Raw genomic sequence first — 19,643 nt, 5'->3', positions numbered from 1 at the left:
ATAAAAGGTTTATTACAACAACTTATCAATTCAAATGTTTTTTTCTTTTACAGAACTTTCAAGTTACAAGTACACATTCAACACAGTATCACACCCCCTTTTAGCAGTTAAGCTGAATAAAAACAACCAACTTGAAGCTACAACTGAAGTTAGAATAACTTGTTTAATGATCATCTATCTGACTGAGACATTAGCGGATAAACGTTTAAATTCTCGCAGAGAATCATTATCTCATGCAGATAGTACAGAGACAGTATCATAAATTCAAAATCATAGTCTTTAAGAAAACAATATGTTAGCATCTTGTACAACTACACAGTAGTAAGCCAGTAGAGAAGCAAAAAAGGCAAGATTGACTTCATGGATGGATTTTACTTCCTACAGTAGAAATCACAGATCATACAAGCCGAGTTACTCTGGCGTACAACCTCTTGTAGAAGTGGAGCAGCGCGTGATTCCAGGACTTTTTGGGCCGTCCTAATCCTCATGACCGTTGTTAACTGCTAACAGAGTTTATATAACCAAAAAGGGCTCAGCTAAAGAAATCCTAGGAAAAACAAAAGTACAGAACACCTAGAAAGATCACGTACGATGTTTACAATGTTTTCTAAAAATGTCGTCTAGTATACCAAACAGCATGTCCTTACAGCTTCTGCAATAAAGCTATAAACACTTAAAAAGCAGAGAGAGAACACCCTTACTGAGACCCTTAATCTGAAAGAACAGCAATCTGTGTTAAAAATGTTCCTAATGTTGTACAAAAAACATTAATGGCATTGAATGAACGTCACCATGATGGAAAACTGCAATCCTACAATCACTGCTTCAGGAACAATCAGACTACAGATGGAATGTCGATGAAACTACACGCGTTTCTACACAGTCGGCCTCCGTACAACTAATTTACAAGCAGAGGTTAGCTCAAACATTCAGACTGCACGATGCGACTACAGCTGATCTCACGCACAGAGAAATTTTAAATTCAGCCATTTACAATTGTGTCATGTGACGTTATTTAAATCTACATCAAAGAGCTGCCACTACTTAACGTGTGTGGACTGTCGGATCGGAAATGTGCAAAATGAAGATGATTAAGAAAACCAGGGCAACATCATAAATATAACGCTTCCATCTAGAGAAAATAAATAACCTAACAAACAAGACAAACTTTGGTAATGTCTCTTAATTCACTGTTCGGCCATCAGGCATCACTTTCTAATAAAAAATAAATATCTGATTAATAAATAAGTCACTCAAATGAAAAACAACAACAACAACAAAAAAAACGTTTGGAACCACGTGTTTTACATCTTTACACCTAAAGTGCCTGTTCTTTTGTCTTCACCAATTCCAGAGAAAACATTGCATTTTCAAAAGAGGGCAAAGTGGACCGAACATAAATAGAGAATAAATTAAAAACAGCACAGTCCCGAGTGAAGCTGAGAGAGAATCCTTCTGAAGAGGCAGCGGCGATTTGGAGCTGGCTTTGGGACGATCAACTCCCCGATGGCTGAGACTGGGTGGCGCCACTCTGAGGCTGGCTCTCCTCTGTGCTCTGGTTGGACGGGGTGGTGGCGCCGGACAGGGTGGAAACAGCTGGGGTGGTGGAAGAGGAGGAGGAGGAGCTGACCCCGTTGGAGGTGCTGACGGAGCTGTGCTGGATGGCCTCGTTCTGGGGGCTGCTGGGGACCGACATCTCCTCGCAGCTCTCCTCTTTATCAGAAACTGCAAAGGTGAGAAAGTTGTATTTAGCTGCTGCTGAACTCCAGAGTGGCTCATGAAAGCACCAGTTCCAGCTAATCGGATGTGTAACGGCTGCTTGCATGTGGTGTTTGTAAAGCGTTCCATTAATCCCCATTATGCTACTTCCTTTAATTAAAGCTCCAATGTCAATTTAAACCTACATCATGAGGCTACGGTACATTCTGGGGCAGTGTTTCCCTTCCCTAACTGCATTCTCATTTGTTTTTTGTTGCCTTGCCAACTACTGCGGCGACAGATGATTACAGCACCTGATTTTAATGATGCTCACACTAGAGAGTAGCGAAGACTTGGAGTCGAAATGCCACCAGCTGTTCGGCAGTTGCATTGAATTAATTGGATCCTGATGGAAAAAAAGGCTCTGATGCGGTTTCATGAAAGAATAAGGAGCAAAATGAACATTAATGTTGCTAATGATATGAAGCCCCTTTGTAATTAATGATTGAAAATGTAAAACACATCTTCCACGTGAAGTGAAGTGGAACACAAATGTCGTCCTGACGCGACTTTGACCGCATGATTCAGCAAGTGAATGTCAAAGTGCTAAACTCCTGAATAAATCAGCTGTGGTTGGTGTTGTTCCATGTTCAAGTGTGCATTATTACTCCTAACGACATAAAGGAGGCGCTTGGTTCGTATCATCGCGATTTTCAAAAATTCTGGCTCCCCGAGCAGCCAGGGCGTCTTTCCGTTCTCTCAGTTAGCTGGAAGCAGATGGACGGCGTGGCGTGCCAAGTCAAAGCATGTCCTCTTGGCTTGGTGGTGTAATTTCCTCCTGCTTGCTGCAGCCATGCTTGGGCAGGACCATGAAGGGTACTTCCAGGTCTGGAGGGCGCTGTGGTCCTATGGGACGTGTAACTTTGAGAAGCTCAATGAGGCTGTCAGAAAACTGGATTATGACTTCTGCCAAGGAGGCCATGTTTCTGGTGGCGTTTGTTTGTCAGCAGGATTCGGAAAAAACTTTGAGGCCAATTGTCGCCAAGCATGGTGGAGGAGCGTAGAATGAGCCTGTTACACAGCAGAGCAGCTATGACAGCAGCAGGTCAGGGAGCCACGGGAACCGGACGGGTAACCCAGAAAAATGTTTTGTTGAGGGATTCAATAAACCAAAAACAATATCGGGTACTGATTGGATAGAAGTGAATATATATGTGTGCATGATTGAAATTAAAATGATTTTGTGTGTGTATGTGTGTGTGTGCTTTTTAAAACATCTAAATCAGAGAGCATCAAGCCTCATCAGCCGGCTGCCTCCAGGATTTCACTTCATTTCACTGTGACAGTCTTCCACCCGTCTGACCCCGCTAAGCTGAGGCTCCGTCACCGACATGTTCCAACAGCGATCAAAACAGACGACAGAAAGGCAACAACAGCCACAGGTGTAAAGCAACTGGGGGTCAATATTTCATCGAAGCCAAGTTGGTTGTTGGGGAAAAATTAGGTGTGAACAACGCTGTCAGTGGCTCTGCTGCTTCTTAAAACGTTTTAGCCTCTGATAGCGGCGAGCTAGAAAGGAAAAACGTGCACACCTGCAGGAGCACTGAAAGTGGGTGACAGTCCCAGGTCAGGTCGCTGGGCTTATATTAACGGGTCGGGACGGGTCCAGATTTGACTTGGAGATTCGGTGACAGTACAGAACTTTGCGGTTGGGTTTACAAAACCGTACCCGTGCAGGACTCTGAGTCATTGCACCAGCTGGTGGTCATTTTGATGTACTCAACCGGATTCATCTCATACTTGGTCAGACACACTCGGTGATGAATGACTGTGAAGAGTACACATTAAGCAGTGTAACCATGGCGACACAGTCAGAGCAGCAAACTGTTATAACTGGACTCCACAGGGTCAGAGCTTTTCCAGACTTCACACTTTTGCTAAGAGTCCCTGAAGAGATCTACAAGCTGCATTTGAGTCATAGCACCACCTTGTGGTAACAGGAAGTAAGTCTGATGTAGCGTACTGTTGGGGCCGGAAGTGATGATTACGCTGCAGCGCTGCATGAGTTTCACCTCCCTCTTGCTTACGTTTGAAGTCAGATTTTAATCAGCTTATGAAGGAAAGGGGCTCATTCTTCTCCTTAACAACTCCAACATTCAGCTTGTGAGCTCCTTCCTGCTTCCACCAAATGTTTATTTATCCGTCAAATGAGGAGAGAACGACGGCTTGCTTGTGAATACCACCTGCGGCCCCTTGAAAGGACTCAAGTGACAACACCTGCCCATAAATATCTCAACTTTTGGAAAGTTTTTCAAAAGAAAAGAGGAGGATCTAATATGTCAATCCCTCTTTCTGTTTGTCCCTAAATGAGACGTGGGCATGTGGTGGTTAGCTAGAGCTCATTTCAGAGGCGTTTCCCTGGAAGCCTCGAGTGGAGAATAATAGAGCATTACTCACTGTGATAGCCAGACTTCTTCTGCATGGCGGTTACAGGGCAATCTTTATGAGCCAGGAGAAGCTGCTTCAGCTGAGCCACTTCATTTCTCAGCAGGGTGACTTCACTCTTTGGGAGAGAGAGAGAGGGAGAGAGACGACACACAACAGCAGCACTCAGTAACACGCTCAGTCTGGATACACAAACGCATACAACAGGTCTGATCTGACCACAGGACAGTCAGAAAGATCACGTTGAAGTACGATTCAAAAACTCTGGCACATACATCCATGCACAGACATGTATTTGAGTAGGATCCCTAAATGTCTGCAGTGACTAAAAAGAGCCGTGGCAAAGGTATTAGGGGTGTAACGATATACCTCCGCCTCACCTCCGCAGACATCTTTATCTATTTATTTCTAAAAATACATATTTTTTATTGTTTTGTTTTCATGAACTCATGCTCACGTATTCAGAGCCTGTGATTCACATCAGAATTGTGGTTGTTCAAATAACAGAGTGTAGAACAAATAACACCAGATATCAACAAAGGGAGACGCTTGAGAGTTCAACTTAAAATATGTGAAATGTATGTTCATGTCTAATACTTCTTCAATAAGCTAGTATCTACAAATATATCAAAATCAAAGCTTGCAGGCTTCAACGTGTACTTTTACTTGAAGTAAATAAACCACCTACACGTAACCAGTAAAAGCTCATTTAATGTGAAAGGCTTGAATGTGGCTTCAGCAGGTTTTATTCTTACAGCATCAGTGGGCTCACACAACCGCCAAATCACTTCAGAGTAAGTCCCACCGTTAACATCAACACCATCATGAAAGAATTCACTTTCAAGCCTGATTCACTTCTTCATTTAAGGTTTTTTTTTTCCCCTGCACAATAATTATAAGCCGTCCTCGGCCTCTGACCAGCACGTTTGTCAGAGCTAATCTGTTCGAATTGTCTGTACAACTTTGTAGATGCGGCTGAGATTTACACTGGTGTGTTGTTACGGCTCCCGAGGGAGCTCAGGATTTCTGCATGTCGTAAAGAGAGAGCCATATTATGCTGAAGGTGACTTTAACTGGATTTAGAGCGACCAGGGGCTCGCCGAACACCCGGTGGCAGATTTAAGCTCCTTCTCGTCTCCTTTAAAGGACTACGGGCGCCTTAATCTATTAGTCTAAAAGCCAATTTATTTGATTCCATCTGTTTAGTCTTGCAGTTGTTGGCAGGACGGCGCTATTGTGAGACAGATTTAAACACAGCTGGAAGGACCATATGTATCAAATGCAGCCAAGGCTATTTTCACTATGCCTCCACCACCACTGCTGCCGTTACAATTTAATATAAACACAGACATTCCTTTAAAACTGGTTCTCCACTCTAAAGAGAAGCAGGTCGAGCAGACCCGTAGACAGAATGAACACAATTTACAAATAGCAGTTTTCATAATTGCTTGTTGAAATCTGCTCGTCTACTCCACAGTGAAACAAATGCTGCATTTTAGAGTGTTTACCCATGAGTCACTGCTCTGGCAACAGTTATGTCAAAGTGCATTACACCTGAGATACTAAACAAGAATAAAACTGGACTTTCTAGCGTTAAAACTTTTTTCTAACTTTGTAATTTAATGGACATTTACCAAATGGGCCTTGGATGATGCTGAGAGCCCTGTGAGCCGCCTGGTCTGACACCTCATTAAAAAGCCAGTTAAGGATGATGTTAAAATAATTGTGCATCATTAGAGGCAGTTTCACTGATCAGCTGGGCCATGTCAGCATGGGGGTTTTTACAAAAACTGCACGACTGATTAATGCTTTCATATAAACCGCCCTTTTATTCTCTGCCACATGTTGTTCACTACTTTGTACTTAGCAGTGATGCTCTCAAATCTCAGATTGTCAACTTCACCCACATATTAACTACATGAATTTATTTCTTATCATGACTCTCTCTCCCATCATCCACCCTCCACAATTCTCTTGGTTTCACAGAAAAATAAATAGCACTTCTAAATTAATTGTGTGGAACAACGATGTGCCGCACCCCCGGCTCAAACTTATCAACAGAGACAGCAGATACATGAACTGTTTCGAACTTGTCAGCATCACATCCTAATTGCTTCCAGTGAAATGAAGGTTCAAAAGACACCTTTCCCTCTGAGATTTTTGAGGCCATTCAGTAAACTGCTGAGACAGAAGCGAGGACACGCTTGTGTGCGGCTGACATCTGGAGGATACGTCTTTATTGACAGGGATGTATTGATGTAAAGGGCTCACACACCGCTGCTGTCACATGGCAGCTCGTCTTAATGGGCTTTAATGACTTCATCACCGCAGAAGGGAAAAGTCTTTGCACACGCGAGTACGCCCACAATGATAAACACACACATGAAAACACAAACGTGAAAATGTGGTTGCCATGTGTAGTGGCTGAGGGGAGGAAGAGCACCTGAAGTTGTCCGTTCATGGAGCTGAGGTCTTCAGCCTTCTTCTCCAGCGACTGGACCCAAACTTTCCTCTTTTGCCTACAGCGTGAAGCTGCAGCCCTGTTACGCTCCAGAAACTTGCGCCGCTTCTCATCTGGGTCTTCACTTGTGGTTCTGCGTCGCCGACCACCTGTGCTTGGAGGGTTTTGTGGAGGGGGCACTGGGGAAGCCTGTACAAAAACAACCATAATTCAGGACAATACCAAGCAGAAACAAAACTATCACTTTTTAATACAAGTGCTGATATGAAACCAACCTTTACTGGTACCTTACGCTTCATTCAAAATTGAAGGCACACTGAACCAGCATGGCTACCACAGCATGCTGCTATGACACGCCATCCCATCCAGTTTGTGTTTGGTTGGACTATCATTATGTTTCAACAGGACAATGATCTCAAACACCTCCAAGCAGTGTAAGGGCTATTTGACCATGAAGGAGAGTGGTGGAGGGCTGCGCCAGATGACCTGGCCTCCACAGTCACCTGACCTAAACCCAATTCAGTTGGTTTGGGATGAGATCGACAGCAGACTGAAGGCAAAAGGGCCAACAAGTGCTCAGCATCTCTGGGAACTCCTTCAAGAATGTGAGAAAACCATTTCAGGAGATGACCTCATGAGGGTAATTGAGAGAATGGTAAGAGTGTGCAAAGCAATAATAAAAGCAAAGGGTGGCCATTTTGAAGAATCTAAAATATAAAACGTATATTTTCTGAGTTATATCACACTTTGGTTTGTTACAAACATTACATTTGTGTTCATTCATAGTTTTGATGCCTTCAGTGAGGATCTACACAGTCATGTCAATAAAGAAAAAACATGAAATGAGAAGGTGTCCAAACTTTTGACTGGTTGCGTATACTTGCGCTTGCTTTTGCAGACTTCAGTTCAAATTTGTGACAATTCGAAGAACATCTAACTGTTGACTATTAAAATTGTGCTGTGGGTCAATATTAAAAGTACACAGGCTTTTGGAAACACCGATAAATTGAATTAAATGAACAGTAAATGGGATACTTTTATTGGATATTATTAGCAAATTATATAATTTTGTCATGCATGTACACTGACAGAGACACCTCTATAGGGTGAGTGTTAACTATTCTGTCCATGTGAATACTCACAGGTGTCTCTGTGGTGGAGGTGGCTGGCTGCTGAAGGGACGGTTCCTCAGTTGTGGCCAGGTTGGAAGCTGCTGGAGCCAGACTCAGGGCTGTCGCTGAGGCTGGGGCTGGAGTTGGGGCTGGAGAGGCGGGAGCAGCAGGAGCAGCAGTATGAGTTACAGCGCTGCTCTGGACTTCACTACCATCTCCATTGGTTATCTGAGGAAGCTGCTGGCTTATGGTGGCTTTCAGTTTCTGGAAAGAGGATTCAGCAGAAACAGCAGTCATAGAAATATTCATGTAAACAAATACTGATTAACAAAAGAAGAAACCTTTATTCAGTAGGTCAAATGCTCCTGAAAAACTACAGGCACTAAGCAAGGGCATACCACTGCGAGCGAGACATGTTGTCATCAGATCTAGTTTAAAATCAAATCCCAAATCTATTTGACTGTACCTCAATCTACCCTTTATCTTCCTACCACATTTAATCCAAATCACACGAACACATTTTGAGTTATCCTGCAAACAGACCCCAGTGCCAGTGATCGCACGACCTCCTGGACAGAGGCAACAAAGCTCAACTGTCTACTTGAAGACACAATACATAGTGGAAAGATGAACCTCATGACAACATCAGACCAACCAGCACGGAGCGACGAGGGATCAGATGGTAACATCTGTGCTGAGAGCAGCCGGTAGTCAAGTAAAAAGAAGCAACACTCGTGGTGCGATCAACTGGGTTTTTTACAAAGCATATATCCACCCTCTGCAAGCTCCATAGAATTCCTTTATCCCCTTAATGAGGTAAAACTTAAAAAAAGAAAAAAAAAATCCCCCAAAAAAGTCAGAAAAAATGAAATGGTAATAAATCCAAAAAGTTCATCTTTGATGAAAAAAAGCAAAAAAATAAATAAAATAAAACACCGCTACATGCATGCTCCCAGGACTCATTTCATATGCAGTTAAGGGATCTAGATACAAAAGGAGAGGGGGATCCCCCCCCCCCCCCCCACTCAAAAATGACCTCTGTGAACTCTTGATGAGTGTCGAACACGCAAACCAAACACAACCCATTCATAGAAACTATCCCTCTACAGATTGGAGTCCATAATTCACAGGCCAATTCCTCTCACATCAAACTGAACAAACAAGGTGAAAGTGAATGAGCCTTTCGAAAGCAATAACAAAGTGAGAAGGGAACACATTTACATGAGAAAACAGAGGACTGCATTATTCTAACAACTACCTTTGCCAGACCAATCTATCTACCAAATTAGTTTATCGTGTAATACCCTTCCAGAAGCTCTTCTGGCAGAAACAAGATATTATTCTCTTGGAATGGCCCGTAGAAAGAGGGAAAAGCCAGTCAGATTCATATTTCATCTCTGCCTAGAAACCTCATCAGTGTAATAACCCTCCCTCTCAGGGGTGTTATTCAACCATCTGCTACTATATTACTTATCTTTATTTTGCAACTAATTAACAGTATAATCTTCTAAATTCAGCAAGTTAATTATCATTATTGTGGTCTTTGCAGCATCATCAGTCCTTGTAAAGTGCCGTCTCTACGCCCCCTGAGATGCGGGTGGGGGTGGGTAGCGGGCAGGTTGAGCAGGGGTCTGTTTTCTTGACGCGGGCTCATTAGGTGTTTGCTGATGAGCTGAGTGCAGTGGGAGGTGCCGGGAGTAAGAGGGGGATGCGGGTCAGGCAGGATTCTGCTGAACAAAAGGTTCCATGCAGGGTGAGGCAGACTTAATGTGCCTCGCTGAGCGTGTGCCAGGATGCCCCCAGCTGGCTTTCGCTGGTAGCCCCCCTCTGATTGGCCCCAGTGAAGGCCTGCTGAGCATGGCGCTGTCTCTGTGTTTGTCATCTCTGCACCCCATGATCCCTAACAACACCCCCCTCTTTCCCTCCTCGTCCTCACTAGTCAGGATCAATCCTGCCCTCCCAACACACACACACGCACACACACGCACACGCACACACCTCCTGTCTGCAGTTTATCTGTTAATTTCCACAGGCGTAGCATGCTGCGAACACTTACAGGTTCTGTGATCCGTGCTTCATCACATTGCCACTGATCGCCCTCACAACACTTCATATCCCTGTTCCTCAACTATCACCTTCTATGCTGAAGGAATTCCTTACCACATTGCAGCCTTTCTCAAGTATCTGAGAAACACAGCCTAAGTAGTTTGATTTATTTAGATGATAATATCCAGATGTTAGGTCCTCTAATTAAAGATTTTAATTACTAATCACAATCACAGCATACCATATGGAGTACTATAAATGCAGTAGCGCCCTCGTCTGGTAAAAATACTCCCTTATTGTCACATCTTTATATCTGTCAGCTACACAGTTAACTCATTGGAAAATACGTGAAATAAGAAGTAATACCAGCTTTGTGTCTGACTGGGCAGGCTGTGGCTGTGGCGAGGGAGGTCCTGGGATCCCGGGGACGTTAGGCACTACGGTGACAGGTCTGACAAGCTGACAGCAGAGACACACAAACACATCAGCACAGAGAAAATTTGACTTTCACCAGTAGATGGCAGGGAATGCCCCCCCCCATGGCATGCGCACGCACACACGCACGCACACACGCACACACATACGGCGGGCTCTCAGAGTTTTCTCATATCTCAGCCTCATTAGGTTGGATGGCCTGTTATTTTGTGGAGGCAGCACCACATGGAGATGCAGCGGCAGCGTGCACGCTAATGAACCTCTGGCTGCCTGTGTGAGAGCATATGGACAGGGAAGGAAGCTACATGGAGGATGGAGGAGATGAGGAGAGAGGGAGGAAATGATGGAGTGAAAGGGAGGTGTCCCACTAGTGGCTTCTATCCTCATCTACGTCTGTCCTCCTTTACTCACGGATGGCTTTCCCAGTCCCCACAGACTGGGAAGATGAAGAGTTTTTCCCTGCTGTGCTGCTATCAGGAGATAATCATCTGCTGCTCAGTGCTCCAAACAGACAATTACCACAACAGAGACGGGGAGTATAAACAAGACCTACATTGACAACATTTGCATCTCTAATATGAGACACTACCACAGGTTGTACTAATAATTCGATTACTAGTGTCATTTATCAGCTCCGGCAGGAACCAAGAATGTTGATTCTAGTAACACAAGGACAAAAGTCGGTTAAATATCCTGGATGAGAGCCGGCTGTGCTTCAGCCAGTTCACCTGTCTATGGATGCAAAGTCCATTACTTCACTCAGTCTCTCCAGATTTGAACTGACTGCCAAATCTGTGGCACCAAAGTAGTAAATGCTAGCTCTGCCCAATTGCACAGCAATAGAATGGAGAGGAGCAGAGGGAATATGTGATATGAAGGAGTCACTACAGTTACTTCACTTTTACTGATGTACACAGTCAACTGTACAGTCTCACATTAAAACCTGAATAATGCAAAAAGAAAAAAGTAGCATCCTCCTCTTCCAAATTAGAGGATTTTTTTTTTTTGCATCATCTTAAAAAAGAAGGATAAAGTTATATAGCTTGAAGAAACTGGTGCTTTGGTTTCACTGACACGTTCTTGTATACGGAAACGACAGTAAAAAAAAAACTGAAATTTGTCACCCCCAAGCTCCATGTCGGAGTTACTGAGCTCCCTGATACAACTGGAAGTTCTGCTACAAGGACCTTGACTGAGGCTGCAATAGTATCAGATTTTCAATGCACGATTATTGTCTCTGGAAGTCTCACCATTTCAGTGTATTTTTTATTATTACCGTCACATTGCTTTAATTAATTTTAATGTGTTTCATTTTTTATTATTATACATATTTTTTAAATTTCATTAATGTATTTATATCATAATTATAAGCAGTTAAATTTGTCTTAAAGGGATGAAACAATAAGATGCTTTTTGGAATGAACAAAGTCTTTATCATTTATTTTCTCAGGGACAAGTCTGTGTGAAATATGTCTCACTGGAAAGTAACGGCTGAGGAGTCAAACAGACATGCATGCATAGGTTAAATTCTTCATCCTCTTGCATTATTTTCAGTAGCTCAGATAAGCAAGTGTACAGGTGGTATGATATGAGGATGACATCACGTTATTTTGTTGTTTTCAAAAATCTCTGAAGCCAAAACGGGGAAGAAATCCTTTAAGTGATAAAAAAAGCCAAATGAGAGGCTCAGGAGAACGATTAAATAGTCCTTGGTGCAACAGATGCGATGCTACTAATGTATTTGTTAATGGCATTTCACATTTGTTAAATCAGTTAAAGACCTTGCATGCACTCTTAATTTGATTATTTAAATCAAATACAGCCACACTGTCAGAACCAGCAATAACATGAGGCTTATTTCAGTTTTCTACTCAGCTTTAAATGTGACACACAGGGAAGAGGAGAAGGAACCAACGTAGGACTCACTCACAGGGATAGTAGTTGGAATATGTACACTTGAGCTTGTAATAGATGCAGGTATAGCGACTGGCATGGTCTGGCCATTAGGCAGCTGTAAGAGCACAGGGAAGGTGCCAGACACTGGTCTGAAAGGGAGGAAAAAGAGAAATCACAGTTGAAAAACAAAACATCAATTCTGTGATGATCACACAAAACTAAATCTGTCACGAACTGATGACACAGATGGGGTGGAAACTAATAAACAACAATTTGTCATATACAGGCAAGAACTGATGGGAGAACAACAAAGAACCAACAGAATACAACTCAAAGAAAACTTCAACTAAATACGCCTGTTACTGGTTCAAACTATATCAATAAAACAACAGGTTTAAATGAGTCTTGCCCACGCATGGACTTCTGTCTACCGTGCGACTTCTCAAGTCGTACGTCTAGGATCTAGCTGATGTAAAATTGTATTTCTTTCAAATTGTTGTGGGTTGTTCAAATTTAAATTTTCAAAGTTATTCCTGCAAAAAGCTTTTTTTTTTATTTTTTTTTTTAAATAGTATTGACTTTCATTTTTACTTTCTTCCACTTAAATTCTGAGGTTCACACTCTTCCTCACACCAGTACTCATCAGCCCATCTAACTCACTAGTGAAACAACAAAATGTCTGAATGCACAATCTAATTTGTAAATCTTGGGGTAGAAGACATTTATTTTTAAGGATATTCAGGGGTATTTGTGAAACACTCCACGGCAAAGATTGTATGTAGAGTCTTGTCCATGCATGCAGACAAAAATGAAGCAGTAACTGAGTTCACCCCTTTATGATGATGCAGGAATTTTAAAGCAAATTAAAACAAAAAACAAAAACAAAAAAAAAACAGTAAAAAAGTCAAGGCACTCTACTGGAACCCAAGACTTGTTTTTTTGTGTGTGTTAAAAACAAATCTTTTTGTCTCTGTGATAACCAAGCTCATTTTGTTGTCACCTAGAAGTGAGGTGAACTGGGGCACGTCACTGTTCAATGGTTATACATCAGTATGGTTCCCCAGCAGCTTTAACACTCAATGGACAACGTAAAATCCTAAAATAATACTGCTTTACACTCAGAACAACAATCAAATGCTAGCTTTTATACTCACTGTGCACACTGAGAGAGAAATCATTGTGTGATCAATTTTCTCCTGCCACTCAAATCTGTATTTGGGGGTGTTTAGCAATGCTGATGCAGTTTTTGAAAATGCACCTTATGACATTTACAGCCAAGGGAAAAAAAAAAAATCCAAAAGAGTGAAAAGTGCATTTAAATCAAAAGTAAAACAAGCACATGCCTTACTAAGACAAAACTGCATGAAAATAATTTGAAAAACAGAAATGATGAGCTGAAAGAACTATGATTTTTAAGAATGGACATTCTGAGTTACTTACACTATAGGCCTATTAGTGGATGGGACTTGGGTAATAACAGAGCTAGATGTTGGCGATGGGAGAGCCTGCTGTATTACAACATTAGCCTCTGAGGTTGCTAGGAGTACATTGGGAACTTGGAGGGATGCAGGATGGACTATAGTGGATGTTGGCAGTGAGGCTGGCTGCAAAGATAAGTCCTGAAAACATCACACAAGATCTTAGCTGCATGACGTGTTGCATTAACACCACATTACTTTTTTCTTTTTTTTTTTACCCAGTCTTTTATTCGCAAGAGAGGGAATGAAAGAGCTTAAGATATGCAAGCTAGCAGTTCAAATCTATCCAACAACTCCTACTCCTCGTTTCCACGTACGTAGGGCTGGAGTGTGTAATTCTGCGTAATATCCAAAGTATGCCCCTGCAAGGCAACAGAAATGCCTGATTATACCCAGCTGAGAGGCTGATTTGGACACCCAGACATGTGGAACATCAGCACGGAACACTACAGAGATACTGCAGATGAAGAAAAAAGATGGTTACAAAGCCTTGTTTTTCAAGCACATTCGAGATGTGTTTCCATTTGATTGTCAAGCAATTTCTAAGCAAACTGCGAATATTTTGCAAAAAGAGCCAGTCGCATTTGATGTGTTTCCATCAACTGGTTTAGAGGAAATGAAATAGGCTTGGTGCACATGGCTGTGGCTGTAACAAACAGTAGAAGAGCCGTTCATCGGCAAGAAATGGAATGAAGTCTTGAGGAAATCCCTTCCTACCTTCAGTTGGACTAGATGCAATCTCATCAGCTGTGTCTGACAACTTAGCCTGTGGAACCAAGTGTCAGTGTTTCGGGGTATTTAGCGTTGCCAGCGCCTATCCAGTCCAAGACTTCCTTATTCCAGCTGCTGCCTATTGTTTACGGCCCGTATTGCAACTTGAGATGTTTGCATGGAGTTAAGGGACGACGAATACAAGTAGAAAGTTTCTGAAGTAACCAGTTTACACTTAGACCCCCTTTGTAAATGGCAGTTAATGCATATCCTGTGATCAGATTGCAACTGAACAGAGCTTGAACACATGAAAGTACAGATGTATAAACATCCGAGACGCATTGAGGACAGGCTGTGATCAGATCAGTCAAACTACCTTTGGAGGTGGTTGGGGAGGGACTGTGACCACATTCAACTGAGGTCTAAATGCATCTCCAATCCACAAATTACTCCTCTACATCATCAATGTTGAAAAAAATACTGGAGGAGGTGGAGGGAGAGGAGCGTCTTACTTTGGGGAGTGATGATGAAACAACTGCTCTGAATGATGGAACATGCTCTGTTCCAGTGCTGTAATATTCCAGGAGCCTGTTTACTCCTTGAAAACTGATGTTGTAGCTCTGCAGTGACATTACCATCCAACAAACCTCCAAAAAAAAGCTTGAACAGTGAAAATAAAGCAGCTATGTAACACCGTGTTCTCCTCTACTTTCATCAGTATTCAGGGTGTTGGGAACAGCATCTTCCTCTACCTCTTTGACTTGGAAAGGCAAGCACAAAGCCCATTCGACAAGCTATCTTCATGGATAACATGATGTTTTTGTTGGATGCCTGAGTCTAAAAGAGGCAGCAGTGTAGCCTGCTGCCAGAATTGCTATGCAGACATCAAGCAGCAGCAGAGGACGATAATGACAATGTGACATTCGGTGTAGCGAGACACAGGCTGATCAGATTGCAACTGGATCACAATGGAGTCACTGGAGACATCTGTTAATAACAGGTGTTAATGTTTGTGGTTAAGTAAAATCCAAATGCAATCCAACCACCAAACATGCATTTCAAAGCCAGGTGTAAAGGGGGCCTCACTTAACAGTTTAAAAACCCCTATAACAGCTTTGTTGAGACTACAGCCACTTTTCGGATCCTTCATTTCAGCCAGTATGGTCCCTCTCTTTTGTACCCCACACGGACAGTTTACATGGATGCAACCACGGCCTGCTCAAATGTGATTGGTCTAAGCTACTCAAACTGAAACCAGAAGCCTCTAGTGGAAGGAGAAAATGTCTGCAAGGCTTCTGCCGAATCTGTTTATCTAGATAAGACAAGATGTAATTATTGTGAAGTGCAAGCGAGTATCAGGCATGTTGTTGCTGGCTGGACACAAGCAAAGTTGGAAATAGAGGAGAAAATGACATTGGTCTGTGACTTGAAATAGAGATTTGCTAGGTTTTGCTTTATCTTTCTTATCATTCGTTCACATTTCTAGCATGATTTTGGCAAATAAAGGGCCAACATAAACAGAAGGAGGAGCTTTGCAAACCCTGGGGACCACTGAGGTTTGCACTGGACTTCTGGTGTATTATAGGGAGTTACAGACTCCAGATGTACGTATATGCAAACGAGGTGTTATCTTTGCGAGTTGAATTAACTACAACACACCAATCACTTATGAGTATTAGTTGTAGTGGTTCTGCGTATTCATGACGACAGACTTCTATGATCAGCAGGATAAAAGAACAGGAATAGCTTTGAGTGTTAACCTTGTCGTCATTTGTCGTAGATTCAGGGTGAGGCAGAGGGCTGTCCCGATGTGCCTCCATAGCTGTGGTCTCCTCCACTTTGTTGCGTATGATAGGTGTAGCAAGAGGTGACAAATCCAGTGGTAACTACAGAAAAATTAGGTAAAAATCCCCCCATTAGAACAGGAATCAAAAGATGTCACATGATCTGCTGAGTTTACTAACAGGAACCTTTTTAATGTCATCTTCAGTTGCTTTTTTGAAGTCGTGGTCGAACGGACTTGCAAGTTCATTGAAGAGTCCGACCTCCTCACAGTTCTTCAAAAAGCGGGTAGGTGTAGGGGTTTGGTCTGCAGTGGAAGGAAACAGTTAGTCCATACACCCACACGTGAACACACACTGGGCGGAAAGTGTCAATAACGTCTCCATTTCAAGAGCTCTCACCAGCAATAATGACACTCTCATTCCTTGCTGGACCAAACTTCAGGGTCATCTCGTGTTTGTGTTTGTGGACAGCCAAGTGGTCTTCATTAGTAAATCTCTTTGAGAGGTCAGAGCAGAAGACAGACAGGACAACGAATAAGAAGCAGAAATCACAGTAAAGCTTTCAATATGGCTACAAAACATGTCTTCTTTGACCTAAAGTAGATGGGCACCTGCCTTTTGATGCCCAAAGTGTCAGTTAGTCAAACTTTTGTCTTTCCTCTGGGCATTTTTTCCAGCCCCCAGTGGCCTTCAGGATACTTCAATGGCTACTTAAATAATCAAAGCTGACTCTACTTTTACTTTACAATGGCTTGAAATGATTTCAATCGTTCCAAAGTGTGGTGTATATCCAAACAAAACAGAGGACTCAAAGTCTTACAGCCTTTTGTTGCACCACACTCCCAGTTTAGACAGAAAAACACTTATCTACGAACAAACCTTGGCCCTGACCTACATAAGCATGGTGAAGCAACTCCAGATGTGGCAGTCTTACCTTCATGTTTTTCATTTCAGCAACAACGTAAATAAATTAGTGCAGCCAGATATTAAAAAAATATCATCAGATATTGAAATATTGACTTCTTTTACTCAATTTAAAATGTCTTCTGTTTTCACAATCAAGCATTTGCTTAATCGTTCACTGCCTACTAACTAATAAATACGACTGAAATGTATAATGGACTGAAAAGTAAGGACATGCACTTCTGAATTTTTTTGTCAATACGCTGATATTTTGGAATTGAGCAGACGGATATCTGACATTATTTATATCAAAACAAGTTTACACAAAATTAAAGGTTTGTTCATATTGAGAAACACATTGAGTATGAAAGATTAATGTTTATATTTATTTCCAAAAATTTGGAAAAGCCTACTGCTCAGCGTTACTTCATCATAAGCAAAAACGAGCAAAATGAAGAAACTATTCTTGATTAAATGGGCTGATATTAATACCAGTCGAAGGACGGATACATTTACAAAGCTTCCAGTATCTGCCAATACCAATGACTTGCTGATATTATCACACATCCCTAATAAGAATAGTAGAAACATTTTATCGTTGATGATAGCAGAGATGCGGAATCTGAAATGGGTGTCAATCCTGAAGGTACGAACAAATCCGCCAACTTCATTCACAGATCAAATATCAAAATGAAAGCCATTCACACACTGAATCCAGATTCCATTCCAGAGCTTCTGCTGGACCATGGACAAGCCATACATATCACCGATCCATCCATCCATCCATCCATCCATCCATCGATTTTCTATACCACGTCACAGGGCCATCAGGAGCAATTAGGGGTTCAGTATCTTGCTCAAGGATATTTAGACATGGTCACCGGGGGAGGTGAGGATTGAACCAGAGACCCTTTGGTTGCTAGACGGCCACTCTACCTCTGAGCCATGCCGCCCCTTTCCAATCCATACAATACAAATAAATTTCTTTGGACTACTTTTAAATTACATGCACTTGCATATATTTTTTTGCTCTTTTAATAAGAAGCACTGTGTGGTTAACTAAAGCCTCATAATGTAATGATTAACATAATGTAAACAAAAACTAAATAAAATAAGGATAATGTCAAGAAAATAGACTGTAGTACCAGAATCACTACCAGGAGATAAGTATCAGAACCAGATCAGTGCACCTCTAATTGACAGCCATGGCCAAAGAAGACAGTGGCTGGTGCAGCAACACTGTCAGGGTGACACCGCAGTTCAGTGACATCACACACAGGTGCAGGTGGGCAGTGTGACCCCAGCATGAGGCTGAGACTGGTTACCCTGAAAAAAACTTTCATTAGGTATCAAGGGATGGTCTTACTATGAACCAATGGCTGTGTTTGATCTTGAGGTCATTCTCATGCCAAAGAGGTGAAAGGAATTAAGCTTGTGATTCTACATAAAGACTTGCCTTAAGTCCCAATACACATAACACATGTCTACGGTTTCCATGTAAACTACCAGTTACTACTATCAAATGTCCATGTGAATGCTGGACCCTTGCCCTGTAGAAACCAAACCAGGGTTTCCCCTTTGTCCTGACATCTCTTATTGACTTACCTGTCCACAGCCAGGAGCAGTACATTGGAAAGGTTTGTCATCACTCATATTAAGGGATTCCTGTGGTGTCAGCCTGAAGTAAACATAGAAAAACACAAGAAAGCTTACAGGCCACGTTTTGGAATTGTCAGCATGTTGTCTGAGTCAAACAAGAGCCGACATTAATTTCAGAGATATTGTGACTAACACCCGGATGGAGTGACCCTGAGGTCCTCCTACAGCAGGACGACTAGAGTGGACAAAGCACAAGGATGATGGGCGGTTGCTTGTTTACACCTTAGTCTCGCCAGAAAAACACTTACTTCTCGGTCTACTTATTATTTTCCAAATACAGGACTTAGGCAGGTAACTGACATCAATGCTGCCTCAACACGTTGACTGAAAAAACTGCTCTTGAGAAAAAAGATATCACAAAAAAACCTATCATGGCATTGCAGAGGTAGCGAGCATCTGTTCCACTCGGTTCCATGAAATAGTCTGAGCCCAGCGTTAACATACTACCGTCGCCATGTTTGGGTCTAAATGTCTCTGTCAACAGAGGTGGCGGCAACATTTACTTCGAGACCATTAAACAGCGCAGGAGTACAAGTCTCCCACTGTCCCAGATATAACATCTTCTACTACACTTTTGTATCCATTCTCCCTCGGTTAATGTGTGGACACTTACCCCTCAGCCACAACCCTTGATTTCCAAAATCCCACGTCTGTGCCAAGTATCGCGAGAGGAGCGCAAACTTCCGTATACCTCATTTATTTACGTTGTGGGAGGACTAAATCGTGTAATTTTAAGCTCCTATACTGTATACTTTGTCTTTCTTGTTATTCTCTATCATTTTTAAATCTATGAATAGCACATGTCTTTTTCAATCATTTACATACGCAAATAAAGAATTTCCCATATCAAATGATTTAAGAAAAATACTTCTCTCCATAGATGTCAAATTCCACAAATCAACCTTAGTCCTACAAAATATACAGAACATAGATCCAATGCAAGAGAATTTGATTTATATATATATATATATATATATATATATATATATATACACACATATATATATATATACAC

At 42.0% G+C, this 19,643-nt stretch overlaps 1 protein-coding gene across 2 annotated transcripts; it reads right to left on the bottom strand.

The window, feature by feature from the left end:
- On the bottom strand, positions 1 to 19,289 carry atf2 (activating transcription factor 2). Of its 2 annotated transcripts, none has more exons than XM_086220636.1 (12): positions 19,242 to 19,289; positions 18,575 to 18,647; positions 16,466 to 16,562; positions 16,253 to 16,371; positions 16,043 to 16,168; positions 13,534 to 13,712; positions 12,128 to 12,242; positions 10,129 to 10,221; positions 7,747 to 7,980; positions 6,587 to 6,793; positions 4,156 to 4,261; positions 1 to 1,725 (listed from the first exon to the last, which is right to left on the bottom strand). In XM_086220636.1, the coding sequence occupies exons 2-12, from the start codon at positions 18,620 to 18,622 to the stop codon at positions 1,496 to 1,498; spliced, it is 1,554 nt and encodes a 517-aa protein (XP_086076762.1). In that variant the 5' UTR covers positions 18,623 to 18,647; positions 19,242 to 19,289; the 3' UTR covers positions 1 to 1,495. The 2 variants fall into 2 exon arrangements, with proteins under 2 accessions (XP_086076762.1, XP_086076763.1); XM_086220637.1 differs by lacking the exon at positions 19,242 to 19,289 and adding an exon at positions 18,877 to 19,226.
- Between the last annotated feature and the right edge of the window lie 354 nt (positions 19,290 to 19,643).

Source organism: Aulostomus chinensis, chromosome 12, assembly GCF_037954235.1.
Source record: "Aulostomus chinensis isolate RoL2024-O1b breed Wild chromosome 12, RoL_Achi_v1.0, whole genome shotgun sequence".
Lineage (NCBI taxonomy): Eukaryota > Metazoa > Chordata > Actinopteri > Syngnathiformes > Aulostomidae > Aulostomus > Aulostomus chinensis.
The sequence above is the reverse complement of the archived record's forward strand: the minus strand, read 5'-3'. Positions and strand labels throughout refer to the sequence as shown.

Bases quoted from the DNA above. Each gene is read 5' to 3' on its own strand.
- atf2 (XM_086220636.1), bottom strand. From the start codon at position 18,622: ATGAGTGATGACAAACCTTTCCAATGTACTGCTCCTGGCTGTGGACAG. The intron at 16,372-16,465 runs GTGAGAGCTCTT...CTTCCACTGCAG, and splicing joins TGAGAGTGTCATTATTGCTG to ACCAAACCCCTACACCTACC. The intron at 10,222-12,127 runs GTGAGTGAGTCC...CTCTGCTGTCAG, and splicing joins ATATTCCAACTACTATCCCT to CTTGTCAGACCTGTCACCGT.